The sequence below is a fragment of the Heptranchias perlo genome, chromosome 13 (assembly GCF_035084215.1).
Source record: "Heptranchias perlo isolate sHepPer1 chromosome 13, sHepPer1.hap1, whole genome shotgun sequence".
NCBI lineage: Eukaryota > Metazoa > Chordata > Chondrichthyes > Hexanchiformes > Hexanchidae > Heptranchias > Heptranchias perlo.
The window spans coordinates 19,646,535-19,668,182 of NC_090337.1; the positions used below are offsets into that span (position 1 = coordinate 19,646,535).

The 21,648-nt window shown below is 42.0% G+C and overlaps 1 protein-coding gene across 1 annotated transcript in view; it reads right to left on the bottom strand.

Annotated features, from left to right (window-relative positions):
* nyap2a (neuronal tyrosine-phosphorylated phosphoinositide-3-kinase adaptor 2a) overlaps positions 1 to 21,648 on the bottom strand; it is a 177,423-nt gene that overhangs the window by 5,657 nt on the left and 150,118 nt on the right. The window contains exon 5 of the mRNA XM_067995737.1: positions 13,853 to 13,968. Coding sequence (XP_067851838.1) covers positions 13,853 to 13,968 — 116 coding nt within the window. The remainder of the gene's footprint in view (positions 1 to 13,852; positions 13,969 to 21,648) is intronic.

Genomic DNA, 21,648 nt, shown 5'->3' on the forward strand with positions numbered 1-21,648 from the left:
TGATAGAAGTGTTCAAAATCATGAAGGGTTTAGATAAAGTAAATAAAGTGAAACTGTTCCCATTGGCAGTAGGGTCAATAACCAAAGGACACAGACTTAAGGTGATTGGCAAAAGAACCAAAGGCGACATGAGGAAAACCTTTTTAACGCAGCGAGTGGTTATGATCTGGAATGGGCTGCCTGAAAGGGTGGTGGAAGTAGATTCAATCATGGCTTTCAAAAAGGAATTGTATAAATACTTGAAGGGAAAAAAATTGCAGGGCTATGGGGAAAGAGCTGAGGAATGGGACTAACTGGATTGCTCTTACAAAGAGCAGGCATGGGCTGGATGGGATGAATGGCCTCCTTCTGTGCTGTAACCATTCTATGATTCTATGAAACTAGATAAACACATAAGGGAGAAAGGAATAGAAGGATATGCTGATAGGGTTAGATGAAGTAGGGTGAGAGGAGGCTCGAGTGGAGCCACAAACACAGGTACAGATCAGTTCGGCCGAATGGCCTGTTTCTGTGCTGTACATTCTATGTAATTCTATGTACTATGTAGGATGCCTGGCTGCAAATCGGCCTGATGGTTATGCTTTATGTGCCTGCAATGTACTTGGATACTTTAAATGTTTATGTTTGCAGGTTCATTTGGACAAGATTGAGGAAGAAGACAGTGGTGAGAGTATTATGTACTCTCTTTTATTCTTTGACATTAAAAGAAATGGCATCCTGTCTCTAGATAATAAATACAAGGTGACGTAGATGTGTAATATGCCTAAGGTATTTTAGCCTCCTGTTTTCACAATATGTTCAAGATGTTGCATTCTCATAGTTGTTATATTTACAAAGTAGTCGTCCTGTTCCTATTTTCTTGTATTTGTTATCATTAAAGGGTAATGCAACCTGTCTATTATATAGAAGGTACTGCACCCACAGTAATTACAAGATATGCAATGTGTTGTGATGCCTGTACTTATAATATATTGCAGTTATATTGAGAATATATCTAAAGTATATTATTACCCCCTTTCCTGTCCCCAGTACTGATGAAAGGTCTTTGACCTGAAACGTTAACCCTGTTTCTTTCTCCACAGATGCTGCCTGACTTGCTGAGCTTCTCCAGCATTTTCTGTTTTTATTACCCCCTTTCCTGTCTAGAATAGGGAAAGACAAGCAGGTGAGGAAAATTGAAAAAAAAATTTTTTTTTTGAAGCGAAAATAATAATAAAACTTTTATCATAGTTGACAAGAGATTAGTCTCATTATCTGCTGAAGTTAGGGGGTCCTTGTCTTTCTTTGGCAACCAGCAATGAAACTGTCAGATTGAAGTATTTTTGTGAAGTTAAAGTTGAACTTGCTTATTTGCCAAGAAACATGTTCTGTGTAATTAAGAAACTGGCTTTACTTGCTACACAACAAAATGCTCAGAATCTGAAACGATAAACATCATATCGAAGGCTGGAAAAATTTCTATTTAACACCATAGTAAAGGCTGGGGGAAGTGATTACAAGAACATTTAGTGACACCTAGTGGTAATAAAGGGAACTTTCTCTCCTGTCTGCTGGAGAACACGTATTAAATATGACTATGTTTGCATTGATAAAGGGCAAATTTTAGCATGTCCTTTTGCTGATTAATCAAGATATGCACCTCATTCATATTCTAAGCAAAGGGATAATGTCACAGACCATTACGGGCCTTCAAAATATTCTTTAAGTTCACCAACATGAAAACAAATATTATTTAATAGAAAATACTTTCATTAACAATCAACTGTTGGACAACTGGGCCAAGAAAGTAGCCTTCACTTGAAAAAGAAGGATATTTTAATCCTGTCAGCAATGTGGTGTTAGGTTGATATCTGTGGGTTTTTAAGTGTTTCAGAATCAATCAGACTTTGCACACTTTTGTGGTTCATTGCCCTGGTTCCAAAATTATGTAAATATCAGCTAGACATACAGTTTTAAAAAGTCTGCTGATCTCATTGGCTCAGAAAGCTAACACTAAACACACAGTAAATGGCTGTGTTCCAAGAACAACCATGTAGGTCAGTAATTATGCTGCAATGTAATGGTCACAATGGACTTTCCGGAGTGGCGTGAACAGGGGAGGAAACAAAGATCTGATTACAATGCCAAGCAAAGCTCTCCCTGATTCCACACACTAGATCATCACTGTAGTCTTGTACTCATCATTTAATCAGCTCTCTGCCACCTATTCTAGCATAGAATACTGGAAAGTTCATTATACTCAAATTAATGAACCTGTCAAGAAAAAAGTTGCTAACAACTGTTTGTAGTTGAAAAATGGAGAAAGCATGAGTTAAGTTTTGAAGTCTTTAAGAGTTTTTTCAGGCCCAGACTAAAAAAGAAAGACTTTCACGACCTCAGGATGTCCCAAAGTGCTTTGCAGCCAATGAAGTACTTTTGAAGTGTAGTTACTGTTGTAAAGAGAAAACATAATCTCTGTTTGATTCACTTGTTATGGTTAGTATATTGACTGTAACAATTAAAGTTACACTTCCTCTAAGGGCTATTTTTATAATAGTATATATCAATTACCAGAAACTGTGGATTTAAAACAATTTAAGCTCTTTGATAGCTTCCATGTAGATGAAACATTATGCTCTTCCAGTGAGGGGCATTAGTGCATGGTTAGAGCTAACCAATGTGCAATTAACCCTATCATTAAACTTGGACACACCCCAGCAAGAGTCATGAGTGTATAGGGGGAGGCAACCAATGAATAGTTAAATCTAATGCTGTCTCAGGGAGGGCTTAAACATGCAAGAGGTAGGTAGTGTATCACTATTACAAGACAAATGGGAAATTCGTGAGCTGGCCAAAACAGAGTCAAATCTGACATTACAGAGATGATCTCACTGTGAAGAGCAGAGCATGGAAAAAGATAACTAAAACAGGATCTGGCATTATGGAGTGGAATAAGTGGACCTGAAGAAATAGTGAATGCAGGTCTAATGTTGGCATTGCACAGGTACTATCCCAGAGAGAGGTGCAAGTGCATGTCTATAGGTAGTTGACAGAGAATTAATTTTGGCGTTACTCTGACATTCTTCCAAAGAGGTTATGCGTGTATAGGGAGAAGCTGCTAATGTATTACACTAAGGAAATTACACTAAGGTTCTCACTGCAAAAATTCCATTCAAACATTCCTGATTGAAACTCCAACAAAAGTCTTGAGTCATTTTTATAGCATTGCCACTTGTGTCTTACATTGATTTACAGCAGCCATGGTGAAATGAAAACATTTCATTAACATAGCTCCTTCAAACTGAATCTTTCTGCCTTCTAAGAGTGTTGAGAATAACATTTGTGTGTATATATATATCACACAATTTGAATTGTAGGATGGTGTGACACAAAGTGCTACTTATAATCAGAATTCTGGAATGTAAAAGCTCCCTCTGTTGGATGCCATGAGAATACATGAAGAAAAGTAGACATGTTATGAAGTGAGGGAATTTTTGGAGGTTTGATTTAATTTCAGTTATGATTAGCAGTTGTGTAAGTGGCCCTCAATTTATGAGAGATGACACGCAGTACAATCGTGTACGACGAAATACCTTGGCAATGTTCTGGAAAATAAACTGCAAAAAAGGAATATGCAAAACAGAAAAGATCAGTGAGAGAAGGGAGGACTGTTTAAAAATAAATATCAAATCAAAGAATGAGATGGTTCACCATGTAAAATCCAATTAGAGGAGTAGAGTTAGAGGAGCAGGACCAAATGACTGTATAAGGATTGGCATATGGTCTAAGCTAAGGTTTAGTGAATACAGGACTAATAGAAGGTGCTGTTATCCGTTGCACAGTAGGTTTGCTCCTCAATAATGGGAATGCACGACCTTAACCTTAAAAAGGAGGAACTTGTCTCACAAGTAGATACTTTGGTAAGAGGAAATCTTTAATTTTTTTTAAGCAGCAGATTCATCTCCTTCTGTTATATTTGGTTTGTTCTAGTGCGGCACTACAAGATTGCAGAGGGTTCCAGTAAGACTTACACACTAATGGAAAACTTCAGCTTATTCAACATCCAGTTATCTGAACAGCTTTGCCTCACACAATAGCTCTTGCATACCGTCCAAGAAAATAATTTTACCGATAATACTCTAATTACAGACAGGTCATTCAAACAGTCAATTATCCAAAATATTAACCTCTGGTTCAGACTGGATACTCATCTGTATAAAATCTACTACTATTTGTGTGACAGATTTTGGTATGTTGATCTTGATAAACACTAGATCAATTCCAGAATGGGCGGGGATTGGAAGCCTAGGGATCTATGTTTTCAAGCACTGGGATTGGCTCCAAGCTGACAGCTATGCCAGTTCAATTTGTCCAGCTCAAGAGGATTCATTTATTTAACGTCCATTTAGAGTAAAGATAAAGACCTCAGTGTTAAAAAAATGCACTGTAGTGATTATAACGTACAGCTTGATGCAATGGAGAATTGCCAAGTAGCGTTATTACTCGCATGTGTTCATACAATATTAAAGTTACTTACCTCAAACCTCCCAATGGTCTGTGCGAAATAATAAAGATTAAACTTAAATTGGGCTACATTAAAAAAGCCAATTCAATGCCTATTATTTAGGCAAATAGGTTCTGACCTCTTCATTCGTTGAGAAGCACAATTTATTGCGTTGAATTACGTATTATCACCTGTTCATTTACCTTCCTAGTTTTATAAGATTCACAAAAATATTTTTAAATGGTTAACTGCCTTCATGAAAAAGTGTTTGTCAAACCACCTTTTGTTTACAAAAACTTGCTTTTTTAGCACTTTTAAAGAAATAAAATGTTCAAAATTGCCTCTCATAGAAGACAGGTGGACTCAGCAGCAAAAGATTTAGGAGAGTTAGCTGAAGGAACAGTCAAAAAGGTAGGTTTGGAAGAGGTTTCTAAAGACAGGAAGAGAAAGGGGTTTAAGAGGGAGTTCCAGAGGGCAAGGCCAAAAGGGCTAAATGTTAGGAGCAGGGTATGCACACACAGCCCATAGTTGGAGGATTCCAGAGCGTGGGCTGGAACATATAACCGGAGGAGGTTGCAGAGGCAAGGTGGCGTGAGAGTTCCTGGAGGGATTTGTAAATGAGGAAAAGGATTTTGAAATTGGTGCATCAGGGGATGAGGAGCTGGTGGAGGTCGACAAAGATAAGGTGCTGGGTGAGTATGCCATTGTGCAGGACAAGATGTGTGCTGCAGACTTTTGGACAAGTTGAAGTTTGTATATTGAGGAATGTAAAAGGCCAGTAAAGAAGATGTTTATGAAGTCAAATATTGAGGTAAAGAAAGCATGGATATGGGTTTCAGTGGTGGAGGAGGGTGAGATAGGAATGAAGGCAATCAATGGTTCATAGATAGATGTATACTAATGGATTGACTATGAGATTAGAAGCTCAGGTCAGAGTTGAACAGGACACTGAAGTTGTGCACTGCCTAATTCTGTCTGAATGACTATCGAGGTACGTGGATAAAGTCAGAAGCAAGGGTACGGAATGTTTGGTGGGAGCTGAATAAGATGGAAAACACATTAAACTTAATTTAATGACTTGCGATTGATTTATAAAGAAGTAACAACAGGGCTCTTCTCAATCTTCTCCCTCCCCAAATAAAGTTTCGCTAAAGCCTTTTTCATGAAGGCAGTGCCCCTTTATGTCTAAACAAAACCATTCGTAATTCCTACATCTCTTCCAGGTAATGAACGCCATCTTTGTGCTTGCACTGGGTGCAAACACAAACTCCCATAATGTGGGAGAGAAATTGGGTCTCTTTATTGCCTCAGGCCACAGAAAAGCAGAGGCAGCAAAAAGATCAGATTAATCTCAACAGACTGTGGAACAAATTTGTTCCTCAAGTGAGAAGACGATTCGGAATTCTCACCAGACAGAATTAGTGAGTCCCCTATTCAATAATACGTCCCCTATTTCAGGTGCAAATTTTGACAGAGAATGGGAAAGGCCAAACTTGCGGCAATCTAGCAAAGTGAGAGATTGCAGCTTGCTGCTGGAATCCAGTCCAGACATTTCACTGCATCATGCTACGCATTGGACCCATCTCCTGAATCTCGCACACAGACTATTTTGTTGTTTTTATGCCTGTGTGTGGCATTTGTGACCACATCAGCACACAACTGACAAACAGCTGGAAAAACACATCCAGGACACGTTCAACGCAGGCTCAAGCTGCTCATCCTCACTGGCAGCAATTCAGCAGAGAAGAACCATCCTTTTGTTCGCAAATGTACAATAATAATGAATAATCACTGCCCCTTTTTATGTAAGTTAAAGCAAACCTAAAGCATGTAAACTTCTAAAAAGGTCAATTAAGTCAATTGTTTTTTTTTAATGAACAAGGATGTTATTAGTTTTTATGATTTCACTAGAAAATCCGTGCAAGAAGATTCACTGATGTGGGCGTCAATATTCTAGTCAGTTCAAATAGAAAGCTGCCAGATTGCAATAAAAAAAATCCAACTGGTTCACCAATGTTCTTCAGGGAAGAGAGCCTGCCACCCCTACCCAGTCGGACCTATACCCACACTACGTGGTAGACTCTTAATGCCATCTGCCCAACAAGCCCAACTCAGTTGTCAGGGCACTTAAGGATGGACAATGTGACCTTGCCAGTGTTGCCCACATCCTGAGAGCAAATTTAAAAAACAACTTTTATGAAGTATTAAGATGTTATACTGCGATCAATAGGTTTTAGACCAGCTTAGCTTAATAGCCCAGTGTATTATATCTGCATCTTGATTATGAATTACCCAGTTATTTTGACCATGATGAACAGCAATGATCTCAGAAAAGATTTGAATTCAAGCTAAACATCTGGTCTGAACCTTTACATTAAAAAATATACTTTCTTTTGGGGCATACTGTAGGGCATTGGGTGCAGGTAAACTGCAAAACTGAACACTGCTGATAACATGGCTTCTTGTCACTAAATGGTGTACAATGGTCACAGGGAGAGAGTGAGGCATTTGTTTTGTTTCCCTCAGTCAAGTTTGGATGGCTGACAGAAAATTAAAGACTACGTCTTGGCGCTCTTGAGTGCACAAGCAACAAAGAAGGGCTTGCATGTACAAAGCGTCTGATCATATCCTCAGGATAACTCAAAAAGGTTCATGAGCAATTAATTAATTTTGAAGTACTGGCACTGCTGTTATGTAGGAAAATACATCAGCCAATCTGCATACAGTAAGGTCCCATAAACATGACCAGTTAATCTGTTTTTGTTAGTGTTGGTTAGGAGGGGTATGCTGGCCAGGATATTAGGGGAATTCTCGGCTCTTCTTTGAATAGTCCTACAGGATCTTTCACATTGACCAGAACAGCCCTCATTTTAACTTCTCATCTGAAAAGCAGAATCTCTGAAAACGCACCTCTAGAATGGAGTTATATAATAGAAAAGGAAGTTATTCTTTTTCAAAAAAGCTCACATGTGGCATAGAGTACAAAAACAAGGAAGTTACGCTAAACCTTTATAAAACACTGGTTAGGCCTCAGCTGGATGATGCCAGAGGACTGTAGGATTGCAAATGTTACACTCCTGTTCAAAAAAGGGGATAGTAGCCATGATGTGGAGATGCCGGTGATGGACTGGGGTGGACAAATGTAAGGAATCTTACAACACCAGGTTATAGTCCAACAATTTTATTTTAAAATCACAAGTTTTCGGAGATTATCTCCTTCATCAGGTGAGTGAGGCAGAACAAGTTGAGAAGGCTGTTAAAGCATATGGGATTCTGGGCTTTATTAATAGAGTCATAGAGTACAAAAGCAAAGAAATTATGCTAAACCTTTATAAAACACAGGTTAGGGCTCAGCTGGAGTATTGTGTTCAATTCTGGGCACCACACTTTAGGAAGGATGTCAAGGACTTAGGGAGGGTGCAGAGGAGATTTACTGGAATGGTGCCAAGGATGAGGGACTTCAGTTATGTGGAGAGACTGGAGAACATAAGAACTCGTCACTCACCTGATGAAGGAGATAATCTCCGAAAGCTTGTGATTTTAAAATAAAATTGTTGGACTATAACCTGGTGTTGTAAGATTCCTTACAAAAAAGGGGAGAGGGATAAACCCGGCAATTACAGGCTGGTCAGCCTAACGTCGATGGTGGGGAAACTTTTAGAGACAATAATCCAGGTCAAAATTAATTGGCACTTGGAAAAGTATGGGCTAATAAATTAAAGTTAGCATGGATTTGTTAAAGGAAAATTATGTTTGACTAACTTGATTGAGTTCTTTGATGAGGTAATGGAAAGGGTTGATGAGGGTAGTGTGGTTGATGTTATGTATATGGACTTTCAAAAGGCATTTGATAAAGTACCACATAATAGATTTGTTAGCAAAATTAAAGCCCATGGGATAAAAGGGACTGTGGCAGTGTGGATACAAAATTGGCTAAAGCACAGAAAGCAGAGAGTAGTGGTGAATGGTTGTTTTTCAGACTGGAGGGAAGTTGTCTGCAGTGGTGTTCCCCAGCGGTCAGTACTAAGACCACAGCTCTTTTTGATATATGTTAATGACCTGGACTTGGGTATAGAGGGTATAATTTCAAAGTTTGCAGATGACACGAAACTCAGAAATGTAGTAACCAATGTGGAGGATAGTTACAGACTTCAGGAGGACATAGACAGACTGTTGAAATGGGCAGACACATGGCAGATGAAATTTAATGAAGAGAAGTGTGAAGTGATACATTTTGGTAGGAAGAATGAGGAGTGGCAATATAAACAAAATGGTACAATTTTAAAGTGGGTGCAGGAGCAGAGAGACCTGGGGTGCACACACACAAATCTTTAAAGGAGGCAGAACAAGTTGAGAAGGCTGTTAAAGCATATGGGATTCTGGGCTTTATTAATAGAGTCATAGAGTACAAAAGCAAAGAAGTTATGCTAAACCTTTATAAAACACAGGTTAGGGCTCAGCTGGAGTATTGTGTTCAATTCTGGGCACCAAACTTTAGGAAGGATGTCAAGGACTTAGAGAGGGTTCAGAGGAGGTTTACTGGAATGGTGCCAAGGATGAGGGACTTTAGTTATGTGGAGAGACTGGAGAACATAAGAACATAAGAACATAAGAAATAGGAGCAGGAGTAGGCCAATCGGCCCCTCGAGCCTGCTCAGCCATTCAATAAGATCATGGCTGATCTGATCCTAATCTCAAATCTAAATTCATGTCCGATTTCCTGCCTGCTCCCCGTAACCCCTAATTCCGTTTACTTCTAGAAAATTGTCTATTTCTGTTTTAAATTTATTTAATGATGTAGCTTCCACAGCTTCCTGGGGCAGCAAATTCCACAGACCTACTACCCTCTGAGTGAAGAAGTTTCTCCTCATCTCAGTTTTGAAAGAGCAGCCCCTTATTCTAAGATTATGCCCCCTAGTTCTAGTTTCACCCATCCTTGGGAACATCCTTACCGCATCCACCCGATCAAGCCCCTTCATAATCTTATATGTTTCAATAAGATCGCCTCTCATTCTTCTGAACTCCAATGAGTAGAGTCCCAATCTACTCAACCTCTCCTCATATGTCCACCCCCTCATCCCCGGGATTAACCGAGTGAACCTTCTTTGTACTGCCTCGAGAGCAAGTTTGTCTTTTCTTAAGTATGGACACCAAAACTGTATGCAGTATTCCAGGTGCGGTCTCACTAATACCGTATATAACTGCAGCAATACCTCCCTGTTTTTATATTCTATCCCCCGAGCAATAAAAGCCAACATTCCGTTGGCCTTCTTGATCACCTGCTGCACCTGCAAACTAACTTTTTGATTTTCTTGCACTGGGACCCCCAGATCCCTTTGTACTGCAGTACTTTCCAGTTTCTCGCCATTACGATAATAACTTGCTCTCTGGTTTTTCCTGCCAAAGTGCATAACCTCACATTTTCCAATATTGTATTGCATCTGCCAAATCTCCGCCCACTCACCCAGCCTGTCTATATCCCCTTGTAGGTTTTTTATGTCCTCCTCACTCTCTACCTTCCCTCCCATCTTTGTATCATCTGCAAACTTTGATATGTTACACTCGGTCCCCTCCTCCAAATCGTTAATATAAATTGTAAAGAGGAACAGAAGCTGGGGTTGTTTTCCTTAGAACAGAAAGGGTTAAGGGAAGATTTGATAGAGGTGTTCAAAATCATGCATGGTTTTGACAGAGTAAAAAAGAAGAAACTGCTTCCAGTGGCAGACGGGTAGGTAACCAGAGGACACAGATTTAAGGTGATTGGCAAAAGAGCCAGAAGCAACACGAGGAAACATTTTTTTACGCAGCGAGTGGTTATGATCTGGAATGCGTTGCCTGAAAGGATGGTGGAAGCAGATCCAATAGTAACTTTCAAAAGGGAATTGGATAAATATTTAAAGGGAAAAAAATTACAGGGCTACGAGGAAAGAGCAGGGGAATGGGACTAACCGGATAGCTCTGTCAAAGAGCCAGCACAGGCACGATGGGCCGAATGCCCCCCTCCTGTGCTGTACCTACTATGATACTATGATGAGGGAGGTAGTATTAGTTGTCACCTTAAGAAACAAGGCATGGCCTCCCTGTGAAGTCAGAGATAGAAGTGTTTGTATAGTGGAGGCTGGGTGCAAAATGTGTTTATGTATGGATTGCACTGAGGTACTGAGAGTTCTTAATAGACTGGTTGTTCTCAGTATGTAGTTTGATTGTTCAGGAAGTAACAACAGTCTGACAAAATCTTTTCACAGTGAGAATTTGGAATTTTACAAATGGGATGGTGACCCTTTATCATTGTGCCACAGAAGATAGAGGTCTTTAAAAATTATGAAGGCGTTCGATAGGTGGTCGTGGAGAAACTGTTTTCACTTGTGGATGAGTCCAGAACAAAGGGGCATAAATATAAGATAGCCAGTAACAGATCAAATTATGAACTCAGCAGGAATTTCTTTACACAGCAGGGTCGAGTTTGACGTTTGGACGTCCAAACAACTGAGCCCACCTGTTCCAGCAGCAAAGAGGCCGGAGCCATTTTGAGGACTAGGCCTCATTTAACGGCATCTGCGAGCCGCCTGTGTTCTGATTCAGCTCACCGGATTCAAGCCAGCACAATATTGGGCAACCTAGAGGCTAGTGTCGCAATCACGGGGGGTGGGGGTGGGGAGCCCGTGGCGGCAGTGGCCCAGATGCTTTTTGTGGGGCTCGGAAGGCATTCCTACTCGGGGGCCTCTTTGGCAGCATCGGCAGTGAAACTGGTCTGTGCTAAAATGGCAATCGCGGTCCTATGTATGTTATATGAGCCCTATCTGCATATTAAAAGAGGTCTATTGCCTGAAATGGGCAGGCATTTGGGTCAACCAGCGGTAGGCTCCTGTGAAACGGGGTCAACGGGCAGAGTGTCGGTGTTACCGCAGCGATAAAATTGCCAACCCTATATAGAGGCCAATACCAGAAACTTAAAATCGACCGCAGAGAGTGGTGAGAATGTGGAACTGGCTGCCACATGGATTGGTTGAAGCAGATAGTATTGACACATTTAGGGGAAGCTGGCTGTATACATGAGGCAGAAGGCAATAGAGGGATAGGATGAGAAGAGTTAATTAGAGTGGGAGGAAGCTCATGTGATGTATAAACACCAACAGAAACCAGTTGGGCCGAATGGCCTGTTTCTGTGTTGTAAACTCAATGTAACCTATATTTAAAAAAAATTTTGATCACTATCTTGGTGTGACATAAAATGGGAGTAATGGGAAGCAAGTATCTAAATAGTTAATTGCTGTGCGGCTATCTTAATCAATTGGATTTAGTCAAAGTGTAAATGATTAATCGTAAGGGATAATGAGGACATTCCAACTTTGATCAGTCGCATTCAACTGGACACTACTCTATTGGTCAGATGTCCTGTTTCCTGCTTCGTATTGATTGGTTGATTGACCATTAAATAGCCCCTCTCTTTCCCAATCTCCCTGCTAAATGTTTCAGGAGGCTGCTACTCTCTGCCAATCAGGGATAACGGGCTCGATTTTCAACTTGCCACCTAGGCATAAAACTAACATTGTAGATCGGCTGCCTGTTACAGAAACCACCCGATTTTCATTTACATCGAGGTGACTAGCAATACCTCTTTCAATAATTGGGTTGGTTGTAATATTCATATAGAGCAAATTCAGAGGAGACATCCCAAAGATAACAGAAAGCAGTAAATGATTGTGAATTGTTATGGAATAATGATTTCTGAAGAGAAATTACTCTGAAGAGAAATTACAAGGTTCTAAAGCTATCAGAAACTGTTAGACAAACGCTTGAGAGGAGTACTGATCATTTGGACCTCGATATTGTTTTTACAGCTCAGCCTCCCTCCCAGGGAGTGTATGCGTCAACGTATAAAATAATATACTTAAAAAAATTCCAGTTCTTTTTCCCTTTTTGTGCTGATTTTTTTTTTTTAAATTGATTACTTACCATTTCTACAAATTTCTGGCATGTCATTCACTTGTGTGTATGCTTTGCCAAGTATCATCAGTGAAATAATGTTATAACATTTTTGACCTAAGCAAGTTCAGACCGACAGCACTATGAGACTGATCGCAGGGTTTTACAAGACTTGGCTCCACATTCCAAATGATCATTTTCCAGTGAAAGCTTTTCTGTCACATAACATTAGTACCTGCTATAATTCTGCCGTCTGCTTGTCGCAGGGACATTAACAAAGATTGTGCACTGGCTGATAAGGCTGAGCATGTCCGCTCACTGACTGCCAAAGTGTATGGGTGGAGTCAGGTGATGACACCAGGAAACAGAAGACTCTCACTTTAAAGACTTCTAAAGATCTACCATCAAAAACAATCATCACACAGTGCATAAAATATGCAGTAAAGTGTTCAGTGTGACTGAATTAGTCAAATTGCATCTTTGTTACTTGGGACTCCAGGATTTTTACTGGTGTTTATGGTATCACATCTCACAATTTCACGTATTTATAATTGGGATATGAGTTTATGAAGCTTGAACGAAGTACGTTCCATTTTATTAAACAATTTCCTGGGATTTTTACTAATGTTTTGGAGAGAGGGGCAGATAATGCAATTCCATTCATTTTTCTGTGAAACCCATAGACTAGCAGTCTTGATTATAGAATGAATCTATAAAATCTTGGGGGTTCTGTTTATTACATAGTTCCCTCAGAAGATCCTCCATTCTTACCAGCCTCCAAAACTCTTCCCGAACACCTTTCTTTCCACATAAGGAACTTTGACAGAGAGCCCACCACAGTTAATTAATTGCAAAGATTTTCAGTGCTCCCAACTCCTTTTGTGAAATGTTCTTTGTAGTTTTAATAAAGACAATGCATACGAAATGTGATATGATCACAAAAGAACAGACAAACACCAAACGACCAAGAAACGACGACAAAGAAGATCGACTGCACTAAAAGATGTACAAGTTAGCAACAAAACATCACAACACTGCAAGTCTTTATGACTGGCACAGCGAAGAAAAAAATGTACACCAGCAAAGACAGATCGGAGACATTTTTTTTTATCAGATTTGTTCATTTCAAAGACACACAAATCTGCTAAAACACACAAAACAATGAAGGAGTCAGAAAAGTCTATATATTTATGTATGTAGAGTACATCTTGTTCACAATCAGATATTACAGGATGAAAAGTTTTTTTTTTCCTTTTATATATATATAGTTAAAAAGAAAGACTGAAAGATGAGCCACAAACAGAGAGTGTCCTGCCTTTTGGAAACCTGCTACTGCCAATGACTGACACAGAGAGAGACGCCGACAAGCTGGCAATAAAATGGAGGACAGACATGTGACAACTTTTTTTGGCATGTTGAACTGTGAGGTCACTCTGGACTGGCTAGCGATGGTACCTGGCTCTGTTGCAACTCGCTGGACTGCCTGAGAGGAGTGATTGATGGAGGAGGCACACCTGAAGTAGAAGCAGATCGGCCCAGCTTGCAGCTTGCCTTTGACTCTGTGGAAGTAAAGATGAGTTAGAAAAGAAGCAGATGTTCACAGCGATGGAAAATAAAACAAACTTTGAGGCATCAGATAAAGCAATCAATAGCAGCAGGAAAATAAAGCCATATTTAACCCTGTCATGGCTTTGGATAAGGGGTAGAAATGATTCTGAAGGAACTATTTTTAACAACCTTCTGCAGTCTAGAAATTACTGATGGTGACATAATTATATGAAGGCTTCATGCATTCCTGTGACATTCTTCTATGGGGTGTGAACCTATTTACTTTAATACCTCTGTTAAAATGGCGGACAGGGGAATGTCTTTCAAATACATTAAACATTCATCTGCTAATATCACCAAAAGCAATTTCTAACTTTATGGCCCCTTTTAAAAGAAGCTAATGGGCCAATGACTTAATTAAAATAGCACAGAAAGAAACTTAACTCAAGTACATTAATCAAGTTTTTAAAAATAAGGCTGAGTAATTTCTACCTCATAATGTTATAAATTTTGATAATATAAGCGGTGTAATGTTAAGTGAGGCACTTCCACTAAAATTTCTCCTACCCGATAGCAAAAATTCCTTGTTTTAACCTGGTCCACACACACAGTAACTGAAAATCACATAACATCTAACCTGGAGTGTTTAATCCTGATATTAAGGCCAAAGGTCTTCCATTCCCCAGTGCTGATATCTCTCAATTGATGGATTTTCACAAAAAAAAATTCATCCAAAATACATGAAGGTATTCCTCAAGAGTAATCTTTCCAGGACCGGGCTCTGTTAATCCTACCAGTATGGATGTAGTTTTCCGAGGAAAACTGGTGGTTGTGAATCGGAAAATCTGGCAGGTTGTATAACGTGCCAGCGATTTGCTACCGCCAGTTTTTGTCCCTGCCAAGGTTAAAAATGACCCCTTCTGTATCCACAGAAAAGAAAACCAAACAGAAAATTACTGGTGAGCCATCAAATTGAGAAAGCTCAGGTGCCATATGGGCACAGTGCTGCAGCTCGCCAGTTTGATGCTGCGGAAAATCGGTCGGCTTCTGCCCGGAGCCGACTGGCAAGCGGGGGGAAGGGGGGCAGACCCTGGGGAGAATGGGCAGCAGTGGGCTGGAACATTTTTGTTGGGCCAGGAGGAGCATCACAAAACTTGGCATATATTCTGCGCTGTTGCTTGGGAGGATCCAATAACATAGAAGTTCAAAGCTGTGGCCACCATGACAACCACTGGCTGAGCCATCCCTGTCTTGAAACTTGTCTGAACGCCTCCCTTGAGTAGACAGCAAATTTCCCCGATTGCCTCTCTACTGAAGAATAAGTATTAAAGGCAGATTTTCACAGGTAGGTATGCATTGGTCTGTAGACACAGGTGATTAAGTCATGGCATATAGCTGGAAGATTACCTCACATGTAAAGGCACTTACCTCTCATACCTCCTCAGATCCTTCTCCTCCAAAGCCAACAAGTAGCAAGGTATACCCAATGGGATGCACATTTTGCAAACTGTGGTTATAGCAACTTAAATTGCAACTATCAACAAGCCACCGATAGGAAATAGGGAGCCAATAGTAAATGAAAAAAAAATCAAAAACTAGACCACAACAAAAAAAACAGCAACAAATGTAATGATAGCAGTGCAAAAACAAACAAAGAGGTGTTCCTTTAAAATGGGCACTCAATGACTTCAGCACCTCTGAACATGTAAAATGGTGGCAAAAGGTACTTTGAATCTATTAACATAATTTTGGAGGTGCTAATGAGGGTTTTGCACAAAAAGTTGATTGCTCTCTGCTCTTAAATTATACCCTGGCAGTAGATGCGTCTGTGTGCCTCAGGCCTAAAGCCTACTCACTGGATATATGACCCCTGCTTGCCTGATCAGCACCGATGTTACTGCCACACCCAATCACATAATCATCTCAAGGACACTTAGCCTTGCTTAATTGCCATTCAATGTTACAGAAGGTGAATCAATGAATGTCACATCCCTTTTCCCGCAGTTCATCAGAAGCACATTACTGAAAATGATTTGATTGAAAGCCAGGTGGAGAACTCAAGAGTAGAGACATGAACGAACCACACAGGAAGCAGTTTGGGGATGTGGGGAGGATGGTGTGGTGCAGTGTGGGGGACTCGGGAGTCAAGTGAGGATGTTTAAGAGCCAGAATGCAGCATCAGCCACTTTACCCACTGGTCCCCTCGAACGTTACTCCTGTAGGTCAATCAAGGAACAGTGTTAATAAGGAAATTGGGACACACTCCTCCACCCATCTGAGGAGAACTCTTTAGATAAGGGGGAAGAGGTAGAAAATTTGACAGGCCCGTTAATTTTTGTTAACTAATTATAAGTAGGAAGGAAGGTCCCCTTTCAGAGGGCAAAGTTCATTTTTGCCCTGCTGCATTTTAAAAATAAATTTATATTTTTCTTTTAAATAAGGGAAAAATGGCAATAAGTAGGGTACGGTAGCATAGTGGTTATGTTACTGGACTAGAAATCCAGAGGCCTGGACCAAAAATCCGGAGTCATGAGTTCAAATCCCACCACGGCAGCTGGTGAATTTAAATTCAATTAATTAAATTCAATTAATTAAATAAAAATCTGGAATTAAAATACTAGTATCAGTAATGGTGGCCATGAAACTACCGGATTGTCGTAAAAACCCATCTGGTTCACTAATGTCCTTACCCCGTCTGGCCTATATGTGACTCCAGACACACAGCAATGTGGTTGATTCTTAATTGCCCCCTGAAATGGCCTAGCAAGCCACTCAGTTGTAAAATCTCGCTACGAAAAGTCATAATAAGAATAAAACCGGACGGACCACCCAGCATCGGACCACTAGGCACTGGACACGACAACAGCAAACCAAGCCCAGTCGACCCTGCAAAGTCCTGCTCGCAAACATCTGGGGAATTGTGCCGAAATTGGGAGAGCTGTCCCACAGACAAGTCAAGCAACAGCCTGACACAGCCATACTCACAGAATCGTACCTTTTAGCCAACGTCCCAGACTCTTCCATCACCATCCCTGGGTATGTCATGTCCCACCGGCAGGACAGACCGACCAGAGGTGGCGGTACAGTGATATACAGTCAGGAGGGAGTAGCCCTGGGAGTCCTCAACATTGACTCTGGACCCCATGAAATCTCATGGCATCAGGTCAAACATGGGCAAGGAAACCTCCTGCTGATTAACACCTACCGTCCTCCCTCAGCTGATGAATCAGTCCTCCCCCATGTTGAGCACCACTTGGAGGAAGCACTGAGGGTAGCAAGGGCACAAAATGTACTCTGGGTGGGAGACTTCAATGTCCATCACCGAGAGTGGCTGGGTAGCACCACGACTGACCGAGCTGGCCGAGTCCTGAAGGACATAGCTGCCAGACTGGGCCTGTGGCAGGTGGTGAGCGAACCAACATGAGGGAAAAACTTACTTGACCTCGTCCTCACCAATCTACCTGTCACAATTGCATCTGTCCATGACAGTATTGGTAGGAGTGACTACTGCACAGTCCTCGTAGAGACGAAGTCCCGTCTTCGCACTGAGGACACCATCCAACGTGTTGTGTGGCACTACCATCGTGCTAAATGGGAAAGATTCAGAACAGATCTAGCAGCTCAAAACTGGGCATCCATGAGGTGCTGTGGGCCATCTGCAGCAGCTGAATTGTATTCCAGCACAATCTGTAACTTCATGGCCCGGCATACTCCTCACTCTACCATTACCAACAAGCCAGGGGATCAACCCTGGTTCAATGAGGAGTGTAGAAGAGCATGCCAGGAGCAGCACCAGGCGCACCGAAAAATTAGGTGCCAAACTGGTGAAGCTACAACTCAGGACTACATGCATGCTAAACAGCGGAAGCAACATGCTATAGACAGAGCTAAGCAATTCCACAACCAACACATCAGATCAACATCCCAGCTGTAGTGCTGAAGACTTGTGCTCCAGCCAAGCTGTTCCAGTACAGCTACAACACTGGCATCTACCCGACAATGTGGAAAATTTCCCAGGTATGTCCTGTCCACAAAAAGCAGGACAAATCCAATCCAGCCAATTACCGCCCCATCAGTCTACTCTCAATCATCAGCAAAGTGATGGAAGGTGTCGTCGACAGTGCTATCAAGTGGCACTTACTCACCAATAACCTGCTCACCGATGCTCAGTTTGGGTTCCGCCAGGACCACTAGGCTCCAGACCTCATTACAGCCTTGGTCCAAACATGGACAAAAGAGCTGAATTCCAGAGGTGAGGTGAGAGTGACTGCCCTTGACATCGAGGCAGCATTTGACCGAGTGTGGCACCAAGGAGCCCTAGTAAAATTGAAGTCAATGGGAATCAGGGGGAAAACTCTCCAGTGGCTGGAGTCATACCTAGCACAAAGGAAGATGGTAGTGGTTGTTGGAGGCCAATCATCTCAGCCCCAGGACATTGCTGCAGGAGTTCCTCAGGGCAGTGTCCTAGGCCCAACCATCTTCAGCTGTTTCATCAATGACCTTCCCTCCATCATAAGGTCAGAAATGGGAAAGTTCGCTGATGATTGCACAGTGTTCAGTTCCATTCGCAACCCCTCAAATAATGAAGCAGTCCGAGCCCGCATGCAGCAAGACCTGGACAACATCCAGGCTTGGGCTCATAAGTAGCAAGTAACATTCGTGCCAGATAAGTTCCAGGCAATGACCATCTCCAACAAGAGAGAGTCTAACCACCTCTCCTTGACATTCAACGGCATTACCATCGCTGAATCCCCCACCATCAACATCCTGGGGGTCACCATTGACCAGAAACCTAACTGGACCAGCCATATAAATACTGTGGCTACAAGAGCAGGTCAGAGGCTGGGTATTCTGTGACGAGTGACTCACCTCCTGACTCCCCAAAGCCTTTCCACCATCTACAAGGCACAAGTCAGGAGTGTGATGGAATACTCTCCACTTGCCTGGATGAGTGCAGCTCCAACAACACTCAAGAAGCTCGACACCATCCAAGATAAAGCAGCCCGCTTGATTGGCACCCCATCCACCACCCTAAACATTCACTCCCTTCATCACCGGCGCACAGTGGCTGCAGTGTGTACCATCCACAGGATGCATTGCAGCAACTCGCCAAGGCTTCTTCGACAGCACCTCCCAAACCCGCGACCTCTACCACCTAGAAGGACAAGAGCAGCAGGCACATGAGAATAACACCACCTGCACCTTCCCCTCCAAGTCACACACCATCCCGACTTGGAAATATATCGCCGTTCCTTCATAGTCGCTGGGTCAAAATCCTGGAACTCCCTTCCTAACATCACTGTGGGAGAACCGTCACCACATGGACTGCAGCGGTTCAAGAAGGCGGCTCACCACCACCTTCTCAAGGGCAATTACGGATGGGCAATAAATGCCGGCCTCGCCAGCGACGCCCACATCCCATGAACGAATAAAAAAAAAGAGCCTGACATGAAGGAATTCCAGGATTACGTCCATGGATATAACTCTGCCTCACAGATTAATATGACAGAATGAGGAATGCAATGTTTTGTAGAGGAAGCCTTCCTTGAAATTCCATTGTAAACAATTTTACAACACCAAGTTATAGTCCAGCAATTTTATTTTAAATTCACAAGCTTTCGGAGGCTTCCTCCTTCCTCAGGTGAACGTTGTTGGAAATTCCATGGCCACTTTAGCAGATGCCCACCATAATTTCAGCAGGGATTTGCTGGAACTCGGCTGAGACTCAAATATGCTGGGTCTTGGCTATAGGGAGATGTTTCCAGGATGGCCTTGTGGGGTCAGAGCCTCAGCAACCCCCCCCACCCGCCCCCCGCCATGGAGGGGACGGTGGGGATGGGAACTTCCTAAGCCCTAGCCCACAATCAGGATCCGGCATACTGGAAAGGAAAGAATTGTATTTTTATGGTGCCTTTCACGACCGTAAGACGCCCCAAAGCGCTTTATAGCCAATGAAGTACTTTTGAAGTGTAGGCCCTGTTGTAACGTAGGGAAATGTAGCAACCAATTTGTGCACAGTAAGGTTCCACAGTCGGTAATGAGATATGTGGCCAGATAATTTGTTTTAGTTATGTTGGTTGAGGGATAAATATTGACCAGGACACCACGAGAACTCCCCTGCTCTTCTTCGAATAGTACCTTGGCATCTTTTACATCCACCTGAGATGGGGCCTCAGTGTAACGTTTCATCCAAAAGCTGTCACCACTGACAATGCAACACTCCCTCAGCACTGAACTGAAGTGACACCCTGGATTATGTGCTCAAATCTCTGGAATGGGACTTCAACCCGCAACCATCTGACTCAGAGGTGAGAGTGCTACTACTGAGACAAGGACTGTAGGGTCTGTGTAGGTATGCCTGGTGAGATCAGATGTACCTCAACAAAAGAGGTAGATGTGAGGCTCACCTGGGGTCCAGGCTGGGATTGGGGCCTAAACCCCCAAAGATGAGGGAGCAAAAGTTTTTATAATAGCCCCCGACACAGGGTGCTGTTGAAGCCAGCTTTTTCCCCTTTCCGAGGGCAAACTCTCTCCCCAGGACTGGCAAAGGGTATGCAGACAAGGTTAGATGAAGTAGGGAGGGAGGGAGGAGGCTTGTGTGAAGCATAAACGCCGGTATAGACCAGCTGGGCTGAACAGCCTGTTTTTGTACTGTAGTTTCGATGTAACTCGATGTAAAGCCAACTACTCGTGTCTCCTCCCCCTGACCCTGTGAACTTTGGTGAAACCAGTGGCGGAAGCAGTCGGTGGGCTGATCCTGATGCTGACACCTGAATATCTGTCATCCCCCCCCACAGATTTTCAGGGCCACAATATCTTCTTCCCTAGAAAGCACCACACGAAGGAGAGGTAATGGATGCCAGCCAGCAACATCTTTATGGTATAGGGCAACTTATACAATTTATCGCTTTAATGAATGAAAAAGTGTGTGACTGCAAACCGAACCCACTGACTTACACTCCTAAATTTCCAATGTGTACTTCTGTCACCCAAAGCTCTGCACATGCATTAAATTATAAAATTTACCCTTGGAAAACCTGGAATTGTGCTGGAGGATCATCCCATTGTATAAGGGTCCTTTCTCCAAATCCACCACCAACAGCTATTGCTGGAAGTCTGATAAATAACATCACCATGTTATTTTGCCAAAATGTAGGCAAAAATATGTGAGCACAAGAATTCTGTTTGTGAATCAAGAAATCTCAGGCTAAACACAAAGAACTCCCTACAAGAAATCTCCATGTAGCAGGTACAAGAATTCCATAGCCACCTTTTTTTCAATGTTTTTAATATTAGCTTTACAATTAGTTTGACACCCAATAATAAATAATAATGAAGGACTCTCCATAAAATGTATTCCATGGAGTTTATCCTGGAATTTTTGCTTGTCAGGCTCTGTATTCTTGCCAATTTTGCTCGATTTACAAGAAAATAAAACTTGTTAAAAAAATAAATGCAGTGCCAGCAGGACCAAAAAGATTTTTGCCCTCCGAAAGGAGATCTTTCCTGCTAGTCAGACTTAGTTAATAAGAATGAAGACGGCCGTCAGATTTTCTAGCTCCTCTTCTCCCATGTCCACAATGCTCTCTTCAAATGGATTGTTGGAAAAGTGCTGGATTAGTTGAAATGAGTGCTGCAGACACATCTTTGTACTATGTTTTCTCTGCTTTGTACAGGTGTCAGGCTCGGCT